The 16,124-nt window shown below is 36.4% G+C and overlaps 1 protein-coding gene across 1 annotated transcript; it reads left to right on the top strand.

Annotated features, from left to right (window-relative positions):
• Positions 1–73: 73 nt before the first annotated feature.
• urb2 (URB2 ribosome biogenesis homolog) lies at positions 74–14,358 on the top strand. Its single transcript, XM_043254957.1, has 10 exons — positions 74–873; positions 1,845–1,988; positions 2,133–2,309; positions 2,821–6,049; positions 6,163–6,323; positions 6,909–7,019; positions 8,405–8,647; positions 9,859–9,955; positions 12,473–12,612; positions 13,037–14,358. The coding sequence occupies exons 2-10, from the start codon at positions 1,863–1,865 to the stop codon at positions 13,232–13,234; spliced, it is 4,482 nt and encodes a 1,493-aa protein (XP_043110892.1). The 5' UTR covers positions 74–873; positions 1,845–1,862; the 3' UTR covers positions 13,235–14,358.
• Positions 14,359–16,124: the final 1,766 nt, after the last annotated feature.

Here is a 16,124-nt window from a genome sequence, read left to right as displayed (position 1 = left end):
AGGTCAACGTGGTTATGCGTTTAAAGTGTTATTACATTGTTTATATATTCGGGTAGAAATGGCTGATAATTAATGTTTATTTGTGATATGATTTAGTAGCAAGTGTATAAAGTATTATATAGTGCATGTTTACAGATTGCAGGATTTATTTATTTTATTTCTCTATTGCTTTAAAACTGAACCTTTAAATATACCGGATCGTGTTTATGAACATCTGTATTATTACAGATAGCGTTTGTCTAATATTCAGTTTTCTGTTGAAATCTGTATCTATTACAATATGCACAACTGTTGAGCGTTTATGAAAAACCTACTCGTGTAAAATGCCTGTTGCACATGTCTTGCGGGTTGATATTGACCTTTCCAATATGGCGGAATTGCAAAGACCCTAACTAATGCGGTATCTACTTATCTATCCTATGATCCCTCACGAAACCTTTCTCAGACACGATAAGTCAAAAAAGTTTAATCAAACGACCACTTGTTAAACAAGTGTTTTATCGTTTATTTGACGTTTTTTAATCATTCAAACCCTATTAAGGGTGACTGAAATTTCGAATTTCAGACAGTATTTTTTATTATTTTGTGTAGTTTGCTGTAATGCCGTTATTACATTAGTCACAAGGTAACGTCCTCCCGCTAACGTAGGTATAAATTACATTACATGTTAGCAAGACGGCGTTATAAACATTACTGGCTTTCTGAGGCAATCCACATGTCTACAAAATTTTTGTTACAATACAGTAAACCCGTTTCATATGCTTATGTGCTCAAGTGTTGATGCTCGTTCTCGATTATTACTGTCTGGTGTTAAAGTGAAGAGGTTAGAGGTCTTTGCAGATTCCGCGGCGCCAACACGTGTGTGATGAGATTGTAAGTATTTTAGATAGTTCATCTCATTATATTGAAAGTCGACTACGGTAACACTTGTTATACCACGGTCCGTTTTGTTCAATAAAATCAAGCACGTTTGAAAAATGTTGTTTCGCGAGGTGATTCGCTAGGGGCTGCCAGACATCTGCTGCTACTTTATTATGTTTTTATGTGACTTCTGAAGTAGAATATTGATGTGTTTATGAAAGATTCGTGTGCATAATAATTAGCTATGTAATAATGTTAACCCACGTAATAAAAATACTATAGTGATTTATAGTAAATACTGTAGTGTTTTTGAACCACTCTTGTAAAAATGTATCATATTGTATATTGCGGCATTCATTAAACTTTGTTAAATAATGCTACAGTCTACTGTAGTATTAACTATAACAAACTGATAAGCTCTAATACATACTGTTGTATATTTTAGTTTTTACTACAGTAAACTTGTGTATTGCAGATTAATATATCCTACACTTGTAGCAAACTTAGTACAGTATTGGGTAAAGTAATTTTTATATTTTATATATTAGTATAGTTGTGTTACTACAGCCATAAATTCTATTAATTCAAGTACTTTACTATAGTATGGTTCAAAAACACTACTACTATTCTATATTTTTTTTCTCATAAAGAATAAATTATTAATGAATTAACTATTATGCTAGATTTTAGTCTTCAGAACTACAGATGTCTCACTTGAACATCATGGCTGTTTTTTATTTTGAAGTTTAGTAATTTATATTAAATAAAAAAAAATGTATATAGTACCTGTAAATACTGTTGTTGGGTTCTGTTCTTAATTTGCTATCAAACAGTGTCATTTATTTATTATGAGGTGCGAATGTTGGTTAAAAAAATTGTCCATATTGATGATGGTCTACCTCTAATGCCAACCTTCTATTAATATGTAATTGTTCTAAATATATGTAAACATAGCATGATAATCTCTGTTTATGTTCTTTTAGACACAAAGATATTTAGAAATGGCTGCCATTTACTCTGGCATTCATCTGAAACTGAAAAACCCCAGCACACCCTGGCCAGACAAACTGAAACTTGCACGATTTGCATGGATATCAACACAGTGCCTTCTTCCTAATAAAGAGCAGGTAATTTCTCTGATATAGGCTGTCTGAATATTTTTTAAGAGTATAACATTTCAAATTTTTTAACTGTGTCTATCTAGCATATCTACGGTGTTATTTTTAAATGAATATTTTTTATAAACATTTGTGCCTCTTTCCCTATCAAAGGTTCTGTTTGACTGGACAAGTCATGTCCTCGCTGGTTTTTACAGTAAGAAAGTGGACGTACCCTCGGAGGTAGTGGAGGGTTTATGGGCCTATCTAGATGATATCCTTCACAGCAAGAAGCTTCATAATGTGTTGAGTCAGGGAAAAACCATTAACCTTCGTCTCACACTAGCACAGGTAATTACCAGCACTCCAGTTTTGTCTCAAATGAGAATTGAGAATTATTATTTAATTTTCTTTAACAAAGACAATGCATTTTCTGAAGATTTTTTAAAGACTTATCGAAATGTGCTGTTGATACAAAAATTATCTGAAATATATATTTTAGAACGAATATGATTGCTTCAAATAACACAGTCAAAATTAAGGTGAAGTTTTTAATGCACACAAAATGCAGAATAACTAAAACATTCACAATAATGTATATAAAGCATACTCTGTTTTATTTGCAATAAGGATAGTTTTTAAATGTTGTTTTTGTTAACGTGTTGGTACGTGTTTAAATTAAAATATAAAATCTTACATTTTGTCAGTGCTGTTTTCAATCACTAAAAGTATCATTTTATTCAGAGTAAGAATGAGCAAAACTAATAAATATAGAATAAAGAAATATTAAATAAATTGTTGGTCTAAAAATAAATCTGTAAACGTGAACACTGCATTCATCAATTGTTTTATTTTATCCCAGATTATCAATGACAGGATTTTGGACTGTTCTTCAGGATTCAAATCTGTCAGTTTCTACACCATTCTTTGCTGTTGCCATGGCATCTTGACCTCTCCAGTGCTTTCTGTGACCTACACTGCTAAGTATGAGTTGTTAGTGGAGCTCTTGAGTCGACTCTGTGGCTTGTCCAGCATGCAGCTCAGGCAGCAGAAAAACGAGGAGCCTCTCTCTCTCAAAGTCTTTGAGGTTCTCCTCCTTGTTCTCAGCACCTACCTAACAGTGCAGAAACAGCAGGCAAACTCCAACCGAGTGTTTTCCCAGGTAACAGCACACCTCCTTCATCCTCTTCTCCTGCTCAGACACTTGCTGAACACTAGAGTTTGGACTGAGAAGGATGACGTCAAGATTCGCCAGAATCTGAGCAAGGAAATCCGGAGTAAAGTGGACGCTGTTCTTCAGTCAGCGCTCTTCGTTCCTGATCATTTGCTGTCCTACAAGGAAGAAGTTTTACCATCGGAGGATAAAGCTGGGGTCAAAAAGCGCCATGCGGGAAAGGACTTGCAAGGCCCTGTCAGTATGATCCTTTTAAAACTTAATGTCCAAGGAGCTAACAAAGAGGAAGAGGCTTTATTTTATGCTGTTAAATCAAATTCACTCAATCTGTTATTTAAATTCGCCCTAGATTCATTTTGTAAAGGGGGAGAAAACAAGCAAGTGATGTTCCATCTCATGGCTAAGCTCATTACTGCTTTGGGGTTGACGGAAGAACTGGATATTGATGAGAAATTTAATGCATTGAACTGGGGTATTGCTTTACTCACTCTGGAGAACCTCCTGAACTCCTGTTTGGCTGGTGATATCTACAATGTGGCTGCAGACAGAATTCAACACGGAGAGGTACAATTGAATTTCTACAGGAAACTGGCTCGCCTATTATTTAACAATATCCAGATGGGCATCCCAGCTTGGTACCGCTGTCTCAGAGCTCTGCTCGCACTGAATCACCATATCCTGGAGCCAGTTTTAGATGAGCTCCTTTCAGCTGTGTGGGTTGATGCAGACAACATGGAAGTACGTGTTAGGAAAGCCAGAGAAGCACTCATGTCTTTCGTCTTGCAAACTTATGCCAAACTCAGACAGCTGCCTAAACTTATAGAAGAGCTGCTTGATGTAGTGTGTCGGCCTGCAGCGGATGAATTGAGACCGCCACTGTTGCCCGAAACGATACAAAAGGCCCTGAGTCAGTGTTTGCTAGACAATCCTCCGAGCCAAAATCTCGAGATCTGTTTGCTCATTTTAAAAAAGATGCAGAGCTTTCCTCTCCCCCACATCCATGATGAAACATCGGATTTGGCGCTGAAAGTGTTTTCTTTGAGTTTGCTCCTCTACTCTGTACTCTTCAGTTTTAAGACCCTGGATAATACCACCCCTGTGCCAATCGTGAAGAAGACTCAGAATATTATGATGGAGATGTTGAAGGTCATTGAAGACCTGTTGAAGCAAAACATTGTCCCCGAAGGTCCTTGGATGGAGAAGGTCCAAGAGGTGATTCTTCTGCTTACTCATACTTGGGTTGAAGTGGATACGCTCTTCCAGATTCACTGTTCTAAGTACACATCACCCACTGGCTCACAGAGGGGCGCTTTAGTGGATAAAGCCTTGACATTGAGGGACAAAGACAGTCCACTTTGTAAATTATTACAGAATCTCCTTACGCTCCACAAGCTTAAGGTGTGCTTGCTCAAACCATCTATTGAAACATCAGGTGCATTAGAGATGCAGAAAATGGCTCAGTTTATTCTAAAAAGGCAAGAACTTTCAATGATGCTTGACGCCAACCAAATCTGGGACTTTCAATTTTGTACTGTAAATGCCAACACTTATATGGCAGCCCACTGGCTTCTTGTTACATCCAATCTTCCATTAATTGCCCCTTATCTTGGACCAAATGACACATCCTGTTTTGCAGAATGCATGTTGAAGTCTTTGCTTCAAAGTATGGATGCCTCTGAAAGCAATTTGGAGAACACTGGGATCTCTGTCTCGTTAATATCCAGGCAGTTACTCGAGAGTCCTGTTCTTTGTGAGCTCCCTGAGATTTTCTCTGCAGTGATAAAGTGCATCATCAAGGAATTTTTTGGACAGCCTGGCTCATCACACGTTCAGTTCGTCAATCCTTCGTTTTTCAAACCTTGCGCGGAAATGGTTGGAGTTGAAGATGAAGAAACAAACATGAAGAGACTGAAAGCCATCGGGCAAAAGATGTTGGACTCTGTCAGAATGAGCTCTTCCATACCTCTATCCAAAACACAGGCAGATCGATTACAGCAGCTGCTCAAAGTCACAAGTCTCTTGAATGCAAATGCAATGTCCTCTGAAGACTTTTTAGAACTTTTTCTGACTTTGTTCACGATGACTTCTTGTGTTCAGTGTGATCAAAGCATTGATCTCTCTGCATCTATTGTATTGCTCAAAGAGCTTTTTAATATTATGGCTTCATTCCTGGTGGTTAAAAACTCTCAAACGATCCTGAAAGTTGTTCATGGAAGTATTCTCTTAGAGGCAACTATGACTTCCCTCTTTTCTCGGAGCAGGAAGGGGCTCTTCAAGGGTTTGGATGACCTGATCTGGTTGTCTTTCCTTCAGTCAGTTCAAAACTTCATTCAGTCCCTAAGTCAGCTCATAATCGGCAGGAAGAGCAGCGTGTGCCTCAATCTGGAGAAGTTTACATCCTTCATGGTTGAAAGTAACCTCACTGCAGGAGTTCTGGCTGTGGATGCAGGGGATCTCTGTTCGCTACAACTCCATCTGGTAACTTTAAGCACGCTTTGCAAAGAAATGATCACAAGCCTGGGCAAGAACAAACAGCTGGATCAGACTTTAACTCATTTGTTAGAGAAGGCCACTTCTGTCATGGAGCCAGCCATACAGGCTATACTGGTGAGCAAGGGAAGTAGACAGATTCAGTCCTTTTCTGTTGAAATGGTAACAGTCATGATCAGGAGTGGGCTAGCAAGAGCCTCAATCTCTGAAAATGATAAGCAGAAGAAAATATCCCACATGGCGTTCTACCGGAGCTTCTGCCAGCAAATCTTACAGGAGCTCAGCCCGGCACCCCGCCCTATGGACTTCCTCATTTCATCAATTCACTATCTCTCTGCGTTCTACATGGCTGCGGAAAAGACCAAAGCGACATATCTTGAAGAACTCCATATTAATATTTTGCAGAGTATCCATGCGCTGCTGTCAGGTAAAATATCCTAAAACTTTTCAATGCACTGGCTTGATTTGGGTGAATTGATGCCCCAAATTTTTGTGAACCCTCTGCCTGTTCTGTAAACAGTCTGTCACTTATTTCATCAGGAACGTGGTTGTCGTTGTCAGACGTGAAGGAGCTGGAGGAGCCAGTAAAGGAGCTGCTAAATCAGCTGGTGTCCAGCTGTTCTCAAGAGCAGTTCCATCTGTTACTGCTGATGCTCAGAGAGGGACTTGTGCCAGCTAAGACTGAAGGAGGCCACTGCACTGTAAGATTCTTGTAGTGTCGAAGTGTTTATTGTTATGTGTACTAAGTTAATACATGCAGTGAATATATTGCATAATGCCATCTCTTTGTTTACAGGCTAAACACGCTTGTTCAGTTTTTGAAATCTATAGATCAAAGTCCCTAATGTCCAGTAAATGACACTATTTGTAAATTTATTAGGGCGTAAAGCCCAGACAGGACACATAATAATAATAATAATAATGTAATTTGCATTCTTTATCTTATGAAATTTAAATATTATTGAAATTGACTTAATGTGAAATACAAACACCAATGGAGGATTTCAGATCAGAGGACAAAACCAACTTAATGCATGTACAATTAGATGAATAAGGTATTGGGAAATTAGTTTTATTATTAAATTGCAGAGAATAGTTTATCATTTGCATTTTGATGCAATCTGATAAATAGGATCTGTCTTTGCTGTTGCATAAATCAAGCTGTGATTGTTATTCAGACAAATTACTGAAACTAATAAGTTAACAAAATTCTTTCTCAAAGCATAAGAGATTTTAAGCATATTTGTAGTGTGCCTTGATGTTTTGTTTTGTTTTTTTTCCCACAGGAGGTTCTGGCCACGGTAACTTTTATAAAGCTGCTTGCCTGTTGTCAGTTTCCAGAGTATTGCTCAAAGGCTTTTTGGCTCATCACCCCACAAATCATATCTACTCTCATTGTAAGTATTTCAATACCTGTTTTCAATTTGTTTCCCATTTGATGTTTTTTTTCCTCTGAATTAGGAAGATTAATCAGACATGCATTTCTACCAGTCTCTTTTTAATGCAATCATCTTTTTAAGAAAAAAAATTATATCCTACCTTTTTTGTAACAATTTATAGACAAATTGAGGGAAGCATTGTCTTCCAAAAAACCTTAAACGATAGTAAAGCCACTGAACCCAGGAACAAGAAAATGCAGAACAAAGAAAAACATTATTCGATATAGATACCTTTACAGTTTAATCAATACACAAGGAAGTATTGCTTTAACAAAAATCGTGAGGCTCACGTTTCAACTTTTATTTACTTCCTTTAGAAATAATTTCCTGGACTTCTTGCTTAAAAATGTGGGACATTAATAAATACTATAAAGCTTTGTTTCTATGGAGCCTGTAACATCCTTCAAGGGTGCCTAGAGAGATGGCAGTGAAAAACGCCATGCAGCTAGCTTTGTAAAACATATCACATACCTCACCCACCGGCCTGACTCTCTCTTGTCTTGATTTAGCATTAAAATTCATCTGCCTGGAAAAGTCAGGTTTCAAAGTCTTGTCTATGTCACTGAGTTCACTCAGAGAAGGACTGTGTGTGCCTGTCAGATTACTTTTATCACTGCACTTTTCTTCTCCATGTCAGAACTTGACATACTAGAGCTGCCGTTAGCACAGCGACCACAAGCTTTGTTCACCTCATGCTGTACACACATCTATACTAGTACACAAATATAGAACAAGCTCTGTAATCGTCACTTTTGTGATTAATATTTTATAACACTGAGCCTTTGCTCTGCAGTTAAAAAGTCTTTTGTTAAAAAGTGAACTGATATTGTGCTGCTTTTGAAGGTGTCTGCAGGGTTTCTGGTAAATGTCAGCCTAGTTTCTAAGAGATCTTACATAAGATTTCTTTTTCGAATAAATGCAGTTCTTTGAACTTTCTATTCATAAAAACATCCTGGATTTTTTTTTCTCATGGCTTATGCAAGAATATTAAGAGGCACAACCATTTTCAACTTTGATAATGATAAGAAATGCTTCTTGATCAGCATATTTGTAGCACTGAAGACTGGAGTAATGATGCTGAAAATTCAGGAATAAATAGCATTTTAAAATATATTTTATATTAAAATATTTCACAATATTACAGCTTTACTGGATCAAATATTTTTATTTTGAAGTATTTCAAACAAATAAATCTTCTATGAACAACTGAAAATTAACTGACCCCAATCTTTGTGTGTAATAGCAATCATTTCTTACATATTTTTTGTGCTTGATGTTTTAAACGTTACTATTAAAATTCTTATGTTTTTTTTTTTTTTTTGTTTGTGTTTTTTTTTTTTTAGTTTGTTATAAAGGAGTCCAGCAAGATCCCTTCTCTGACTCGTGTTCTGACATTACCAAGTCTGGAGACTCTGACTGTCCTGCTCCGGCAGAGTGAAGCAAAGATCTCCAACCAGCACCACGTCATTTTGGTTCTGGGTGCCCTGCAGTTTGTGCCTCTCGACAGTCATTCCATGCAGGACTACCATGCTGTTTTTGAGGCCATCCATGAAGCCTTGTTTGCAACTATCCGCTGCTACCCTCAGGTGAGCATCCTGGGACTGGAGGCAGAGACAGATAAGTGCATAAATGTGATAAAAGATAGTCGTTTTATTGTATTCCTTCAGAGTTGCAATTCAGATGCTATCGTTCTTTTAAAGACGGGTCTCTGACATCTGTTTATCTGCACTTGCGTTGGGAAAATGTTTTATTAATGTGGTTTCCAGGATTTTGTTTCATGAACACACCCAACATACTGTGTCTGGCAGGGGAAAAAAGAATCCAAAAGCATGGATAAAGAATACAATATATCAGTTAGTAAACACATTTATAATATATCTGGTAATAAATACAATATAATGTGGAATTTCGTTCAAAGCATTGTTACTGAGACTGACTGTTTTTTGTTTGTTTGTTTGTTTGTTTTTTTTAGTAAAAGACAATTTGTAAAGTGCACAATGAGATCACATTACTGTCTATGTCATGGTAAATATGGTACATCAAACTTGAATTGGTAAATTAGTTCTCTGAGATGCTTTGGATAGTGCTGTTGTTTGTTGTTTCTTATGCAAATAGGCGTATTATAGGCTAATGCTGCTTGATTTTAGAAATGAATATTACAGTGCTTTAGAGAGGTGTTTCATTTGCAGTTAATATGAGTGAAAATTAAAATGTAGTTTGGGAAGTTGCCACAAATCCTGAGGGGTAACGAGCTCATAGTGTCTGGTGTAGGTAAGGAATATTGGGACAGGTGTACAGGTTGCTTGCAGTGAAAGTAGGAGACTTGCATGTTGAGTCAGAGATTTAAATCAGTTAATTGGAATGTCCATAGAACTCATTTCTGCAAATTCAAACTTGCCCATTCTTAGTTGTTTCTGTACCTCTGTCTTAAAGGGATGGTTCATCCAAGAAAATTGTCCAATTTTGTCATCATTTACTCATCTTCGTGTTGTTTCAAAGTATGAGATGATGTTGAAAACCAGACAGTTGCTAGTAGCAAGCCTTTAAATAGACATGGTTGTTGTTGTTGTTGTTTTTTTAGAAAACTTAATGGCCAAATAAAAAGTTATAAATCACCAATCAATGTTATCTTGGTTATATTGTTGTTGCTAGGATTCAACTAATACTTCTGTCATAGTAAAATGTTAAATTGATTCAGGGTCAGATGTTTTTGCTTTCATTGGATAAACATAAAGGCTAATGGATTTTACACCGAGCCCAGCTGTGCACCAGTTTTGAAAGCTTTAAATGTTTGCAGGTGATGCTGAAGGCTTCTCCCACCTTCCTGAATTGCTTTTATCGCTTGGTTTCATCAGTCATGCACGAAGGCAGACAGCGGGGTGACTCTGACAGAGGTAAGCATATTAGCCACATTCAAAGTGTTTATATTTAAAGATTAGGTACAGTTAAATCTCTTATGCTCATAAAAATCTGCATATACAGTAAAACAAATCATTTTGTTAAAATAACTATTTTCTGTTTGAATGTCAGTTATTTCTGTGATGCAAAGCTGAATTTTCAGCAGCCATTACTCCAGTCTTCAGTGTCACACACTTCAGAAATCATTTCAGTATGCTGATTTGGTGCTCAAGAAATATTACTCGTATGATAGTTTTGTGGAAACTTCCCACCAATCCTTTACTAAATGGAAAGTTTAAAAGAACAGCATTTGTTTGAAATATAATTATTGTATTTATTACCATTGATAAATGTAATGCATTCTTGATGGCTAAAATAGTAATTTCTTTCAACTGTTTTATTGGCCCCCAGACATTTGTACAGTAAATGTATATAATAATATTGATATCTATTCACCCTGCTGTTGCATAAATCCTATTTAATTGATAATTAGAGGGTATTATAGTTGTGTAAATATCAATGCTGACTTTCTCCTGGCTGTTAATATTTTATATCTCATTGTGGTAACCTTTCGCATAAGACTTCTGTGCAAGCAAACTAATTTAACTTCAATGAATTCAAAGGCCCTTTCTTGTCAGCATGTCTGCAGTTATTGTTGGCTGTAGTGGAGAAAAGAAACTGGAAAGCACCTTATGCTGGCGAGTTATTACAGTTGAAGTTTGATATGAAAAGTGTTCTGTTCTCAACCAATGAGTTATTTATTGAGTATCAATAGAGCCATATATCTCCTGATACCTCGGCTTCTACAAGTAGCACTGAATTCATTTATTGTACAGAAAGAAGACGTTATTTGAGGTATGATTCACCTAATGAGACATCATTGAGTCGTGTTCAGAGACATACGCTCGCAGACTGTTGCTCTGTGGATTGAATTTCAAAGTGAAGTGAAGGAGAAAAAACCTCCACGAAGAAAGAGGGTTGAATTTGATCCTGAAGCTCAAGGCTCAACACTTTTTAGCACTGAAGGCGTATCCTTTTTGAATTGAGAATTCTTTTCATGACTTAAGATTTAAAGCCTTTTTTTCTCTGTCCATTAGTCTTTCTTCATTTCTGAGACTTTCATATTTGACATCAAAGTTTGGTCAGAACTGAAATGTGAGGCAATTTCAGTCTTATTGATCATCTTATGGTGCTTTTTCAAAACATGAATTTGATGCTCACTTTTATCTGTCTGACAGATAATCTGGCTTTGAAAAGATTTAACCAGGATTCATATTTATAACCTAAAATGTATTTTAAATTAGTGATTGGGGATTAATGGTTTGATGATACTGGGCAAATGCACACTAGCTTTCAAATGTTTGGTAAGAATTTGATTTATTATAAATATTTTTGTTCAATTAAATACATTTATTCATTTATTTATGCATTTATTTGATCAAAATCCACAGTTAGGTCTTTTGTTACATGTATGAATATGTATTTCAAATAAATGTGCTTTTTGGATTTCCTATTCAGCTAAATTATCATTTTCTTAAAATATTACATTATTAGCATTGATAATCATAACAAATATTTCACCATCACTTTACTTAAAGCCTTATAGATGCGAACTCCTCACCTTTCTGTGAAAATTCACCTATTTGAGGTCAAAACGGATAACCTGTGAGGGAAGAGGTGGTTTACGCTACCATTGTTACCAATTCATATCTGGTTCAAATGACAAAACCACAAGTTTATTTAAAAGTTTTTAGCAGTTTTGCAGCCAATCACAGGCTTCTCTGTTGAAAGCAGTTTCCAGTCAGTTTTGTTTTCTGAAGTTTAATCGAAAGAATAATCCTTGAACTACTTTTTCGCTTTTGTAAGTTTACAGAGTTCTACTCGCTTGTAGATAGATATTACAATATTTTGATGTGTCCTTTTTAAGTCAGTGTTTTTAAAAAATGCTATTTTTGAATTAAATCTAAAAACATTTAATGCGTTATGCTTCAATAGTACTTGCTATACTACTTCAGTACAATACAAAATCTTTGTTATAATTATCATTTATAATAAATTCAAAATAAAGACCTGAAAGCTATGGAGTGGAAATGGCAAGTGAGCTATTCAGTGATATTCTGCCATTTGTAATTTCTTATAGTTGTCATCTCAAAATTTTTCCACAAGGTTTTGAGGTTTTTGGCCACATTTTTCATCTCCATGAATAAGAAATGAATTTTATTGCACAACAAGTACTGTATTTTTTGTGATTTTTTTTTTTTTTTTTTTTTTTTTTTCAAACCTGTTGTTTCGATTAAAGGTACCGTAAGTATGGAATATTAAACATTAAAATGTAAATCGATATGCACACCCATCTAAAGGTTTACAGACGTGTCTTATGGAGGTCATGCTAAGTTTTTTTGAATTTGTTAATTATTAAATGTTAATTAAATGCACCAACTGTGTTAACTATAATTAATCACATGCATTAACAGTTTTAATTAAAATATTACAGTTACTCTCTCTTTTTTCAGCTTCTGAGAAAGACAGAGAGAGTCTTCTGAAGTGTGCCATGCTGGTGGAAAGGATGTACACTCATATTGCCAGTACGGCTGAAGATTTCACCGTCCTGTCTTCATTCATTGTTGCACAATATGTCAGTGAACTGCAGAGGGTAAGGCACTAGAGTCATTGCTTTTATCTGCCACATGCCCATGCCAATTTCTACTCAAATCCTTACTGAAATTGTGTTCTGCTCTCGTGAACCGCCTGCCAATATTTGCTAGAAAATTCTAGAAGAATCTTCTCAGTGTCATAAATCTTAAACCACACAATTATAGCTTGAGAGTTGATGCACTGGGACTGAGCCCATGTCCTACACTCTCTGCAATAACACTAGTCTAACAAACTAGAGGTCGTGTTCGGAAGTAGAAACACATTGCCCAGTGTGAGTTGAGAGACAATTGTTTCTGTCAAAAAGTGTTAAATGCATTTGACCTCTAACTGGCCTGAGACCCGTGTTACTGCACTGAACAATCGCATCGCAGATAATTGTTGTCATTGTGTACTCTTAACTGTGTTTTCTTCTGATTTCCTAGGTGACGCTTCAGCCAGAAATTAAAGCACATCTAACAGAGGGCATATACTGTATCCTGGACCATTGTGTTGAACAAGACATTAAGTTTTTGAACACCACCCTTCAAATGGGTGTCAAGGAAGTGTTCAATGAGCTCTACAACAGTTACACGCTCTATCACAAATCTCAAAGACAAGGGGAAGAAAAGTACACGGTCTAAAAATCACATCCTTTGAATAGATCTGTCATCTGCAATTTTTACTTTTAACTACTCTGTTATAATTAAAGAAGAGTCTAGGAATGTTTCAAAATATGTTGATATGTTGTATGTTTGTAAATTTCTCACCCTCATGCTGTTCCAAACCTGTAGGATCTTGTTCTGTGAAACACAAAGATATTTGTTTTCTCCATACAATGGAAGTCAATAGGCTCCGTTGTTTGATTCACAATGTTCTACAAAAAAAGTTTTTTGTGTTCCACAGAAGAAGAAAAATCATAACAGGTTTGGAACGGTCAATAAGGTGAATAACACAATTCTGCTTTTTGGGTGAACAATCCCTTAAAATAGGGGGGTGGGGGTATTTGTGACAATTACAGGCTTTTGTACTTTACAAAAATGAGAATGGATTAACAGCATGTTTTTTTTTCTGAGAACAGTACATTTTTCTGTGTAACCATTAATAATGTCCTCAGACAAACCCTTTTAAGAAAAGGTCCCATTAAGGAGTTAAGGTGTTACAGTGGCTCATCCCAACCGACAACCTCAAAGTCCTGAAATGAAGTTAAGAAATCCCGTCTCAGGATTGTGCTTCCGAGTAAACCAATTAACCTAAGGCTGCTCCAGGTGGACTCTATAAAATTAGTGTACTGTGAAAGTGTCTCCTGGATGACAAATAACCAATTAAAAATGTACCCCGTTAGACCTATATTGTAAAAAATGGTGTTAAACATTTATAGAGCAGTTACATCAAGTGATCTGGTGTGCCTCAACTTTTTAAAGCTGTTCTGCAGTGTACAATTACATCGTGTTCCTGAGGTTCTCTTTGAAGAGAATTTAGATGCAAAACAGGAACAACCTCAGATGCAGACTGAATAAATATGCAATATATGAACACATCATCTCAATACAACGAAATGTTCAACATGCACGGTAAAGGCTGCTGATGTTACTGGATCCATGAGGAAATGTAATGGGGGATTTTTCTTTGTTGAAGGCATGTATGTGTTTGTGAAAGAATGTGAAAGACGTGAAAGAGGTAAACATATTAGTTGGAATGCTTATTTGTGACTCAGAACCACAAAACGGTGTGTGTGTCAATTTTTATATATAAATTATAAATAAGCTATCCATTGATGTATGGTTTTCTTGGATAGGAGAATATTTGGCTGAGATACAACCATTTGAAAATCTGAAATCTAGGGGGGGGCAAAAAAAAATACTGAGATAATCACTTTTAAAGTTGTCCAAATGAAATTCTTAGCAATGCATGTTAAGTTTTAATATATTTACATTAGGAAATTTACAAAATGTCTTTATGGAACATGATCTTTACTTAATATCCTAATGAATTTTGGCATAAAAGAAAATTTGATAATTTTGACCCAAACAATGCATTTTGGCTATTGCTACAAATACACCCCAACGACTTTAAGACTGTTTGTGGTCCAGGGTCACATTTGCCATTACCTGTTTTAAATTGCCAATAAGCTTTGTTGTTGGTGACTCACTCTATGGAACTCCATATACAATGTAATGTACACTACAACTGTAATGACGTAAATAACAGGGTATACATTTTAGACTAAAATCTAAACAAATATATACTCTTGTACTAAAAGTATTTTATTTTCATGCATTGACTGTGAATGTTAAATATGTTTTACAAGATTCAGTGTATCTTCAACTTTTTAATGTTGAATATGGCAGGCTTGATCCAGTATGTGTCACACTTCTATTCTTCTACATTATTATTTAGGAATGTTCCTGTTCTTTGAAGGCCACTGTACTGCAGCTACAACCCTGATTATACACACCTAAACCAGCCAATCAAGACTTTCAGACTCGTTAGAAACGTCTAACAAAGTGTGTTGGAGCAAGTCCGAGATCAAATCTCTGTAGAACATCATGATGGAATTATCTGGTGGAAAAAATACTTGTTGCACATGTTAAAGCATTTGAGGCTCTTCAAAAAAGGAAATTCACGTGTTTTATCATTAGATGTGCTTTAGCATTGCTGACGACCATGTCGTTCACCGCTTTCGAGACTGGATTATTGACTGATAGTCAACAGATGTGTGTTTGGTGGGCAAACTGATGGTGGAGCTGTTTCACAACTGCTCCATAGGTTGTATATTGCAGCGATTTCCAACCACATTCCTGGAGCTCATCTAACACTGCACATTGGCATGTTTCAGTTCAAAAATACCCGATTGAGGTCATCAATTCATTAGTTAAAAACTCCCAAGACCTGAAATGGGTGTGTCAAAAAGCACATGCAAAACAAACCAGAACCAGGAATGTGGTTCAGAGCCACTGCTTTAGAAGACCTGGCTTGTATTGTTGAGTTGCAACACCCTTATCAGATTCACAGAAGCTCTGCAGCCATTCCTGTTTGAAGTTTTCCTGGCTTTTATTTCCTTTGTTCGGCAGAGTAATAGTGGGTACCCTAGAATTGGTGTCTGCAGGGGGTCTTGCATGTAAGCGAAGGACTAGAACGGGGCAGAAAGCATCCCAGCCGGCACCCAGGAGCTGGCAGGGATGATCAGACCAGTGGACGATGGCCAAGTCTGTTGAAAAACAGATTCGCCTCATTAGTCTGGGTGAATGCTCAAATGTAGGCCCTTAGATACAACAAACCATTGAATGAAGAGGGAACAGACGTTTGGCCACAGTACACATATACAGACAGGTCATAAAAATAACTAATATAAGATGGAAACGATCCTGTTCACGCTCGCAGAGTATGGATTTCTGTCTGAAATTTTGGATGACAATTAGAACTGCATATTTATCAAAGGTTATAACTACATGCATCAGTGTGTGTTTATTACAGAGGTCCAATGTTATTTCTCACGTTTACCATATTTCACGCATGACTGTGCATTTATTG

This window comes from Puntigrus tetrazona, chromosome 13, assembly GCF_018831695.1.
Source record: "Puntigrus tetrazona isolate hp1 chromosome 13, ASM1883169v1, whole genome shotgun sequence".
Classification (NCBI taxonomy): domain Eukaryota; kingdom Metazoa; phylum Chordata; class Actinopteri; order Cypriniformes; family Cyprinidae; genus Puntigrus; species Puntigrus tetrazona.
This window is presented reverse-complemented; position numbering and strand designations above follow the sequence as displayed.

Coding starts and splice junctions, on each gene's coding strand:
- urb2 (XM_043254957.1), top strand. CDS start 1,863: ATGGCTGCCATTTACTCTGGCATTCATCTGAAACTGAAAAACCCCAGC. Junction 1,989..2,132: donor TTCTTCCTAATAAAGAGCAG/GTAATTTCTCTG, acceptor TCCCTATCAAAG/GTTCTGTTTGACTGGACAAG. Junction 9,956..12,472: donor GCGGGGTGACTCTGACAGAG/GTAAGCATATTA, acceptor CTCTTTTTTCAG/CTTCTGAGAAAGACAGAGAG.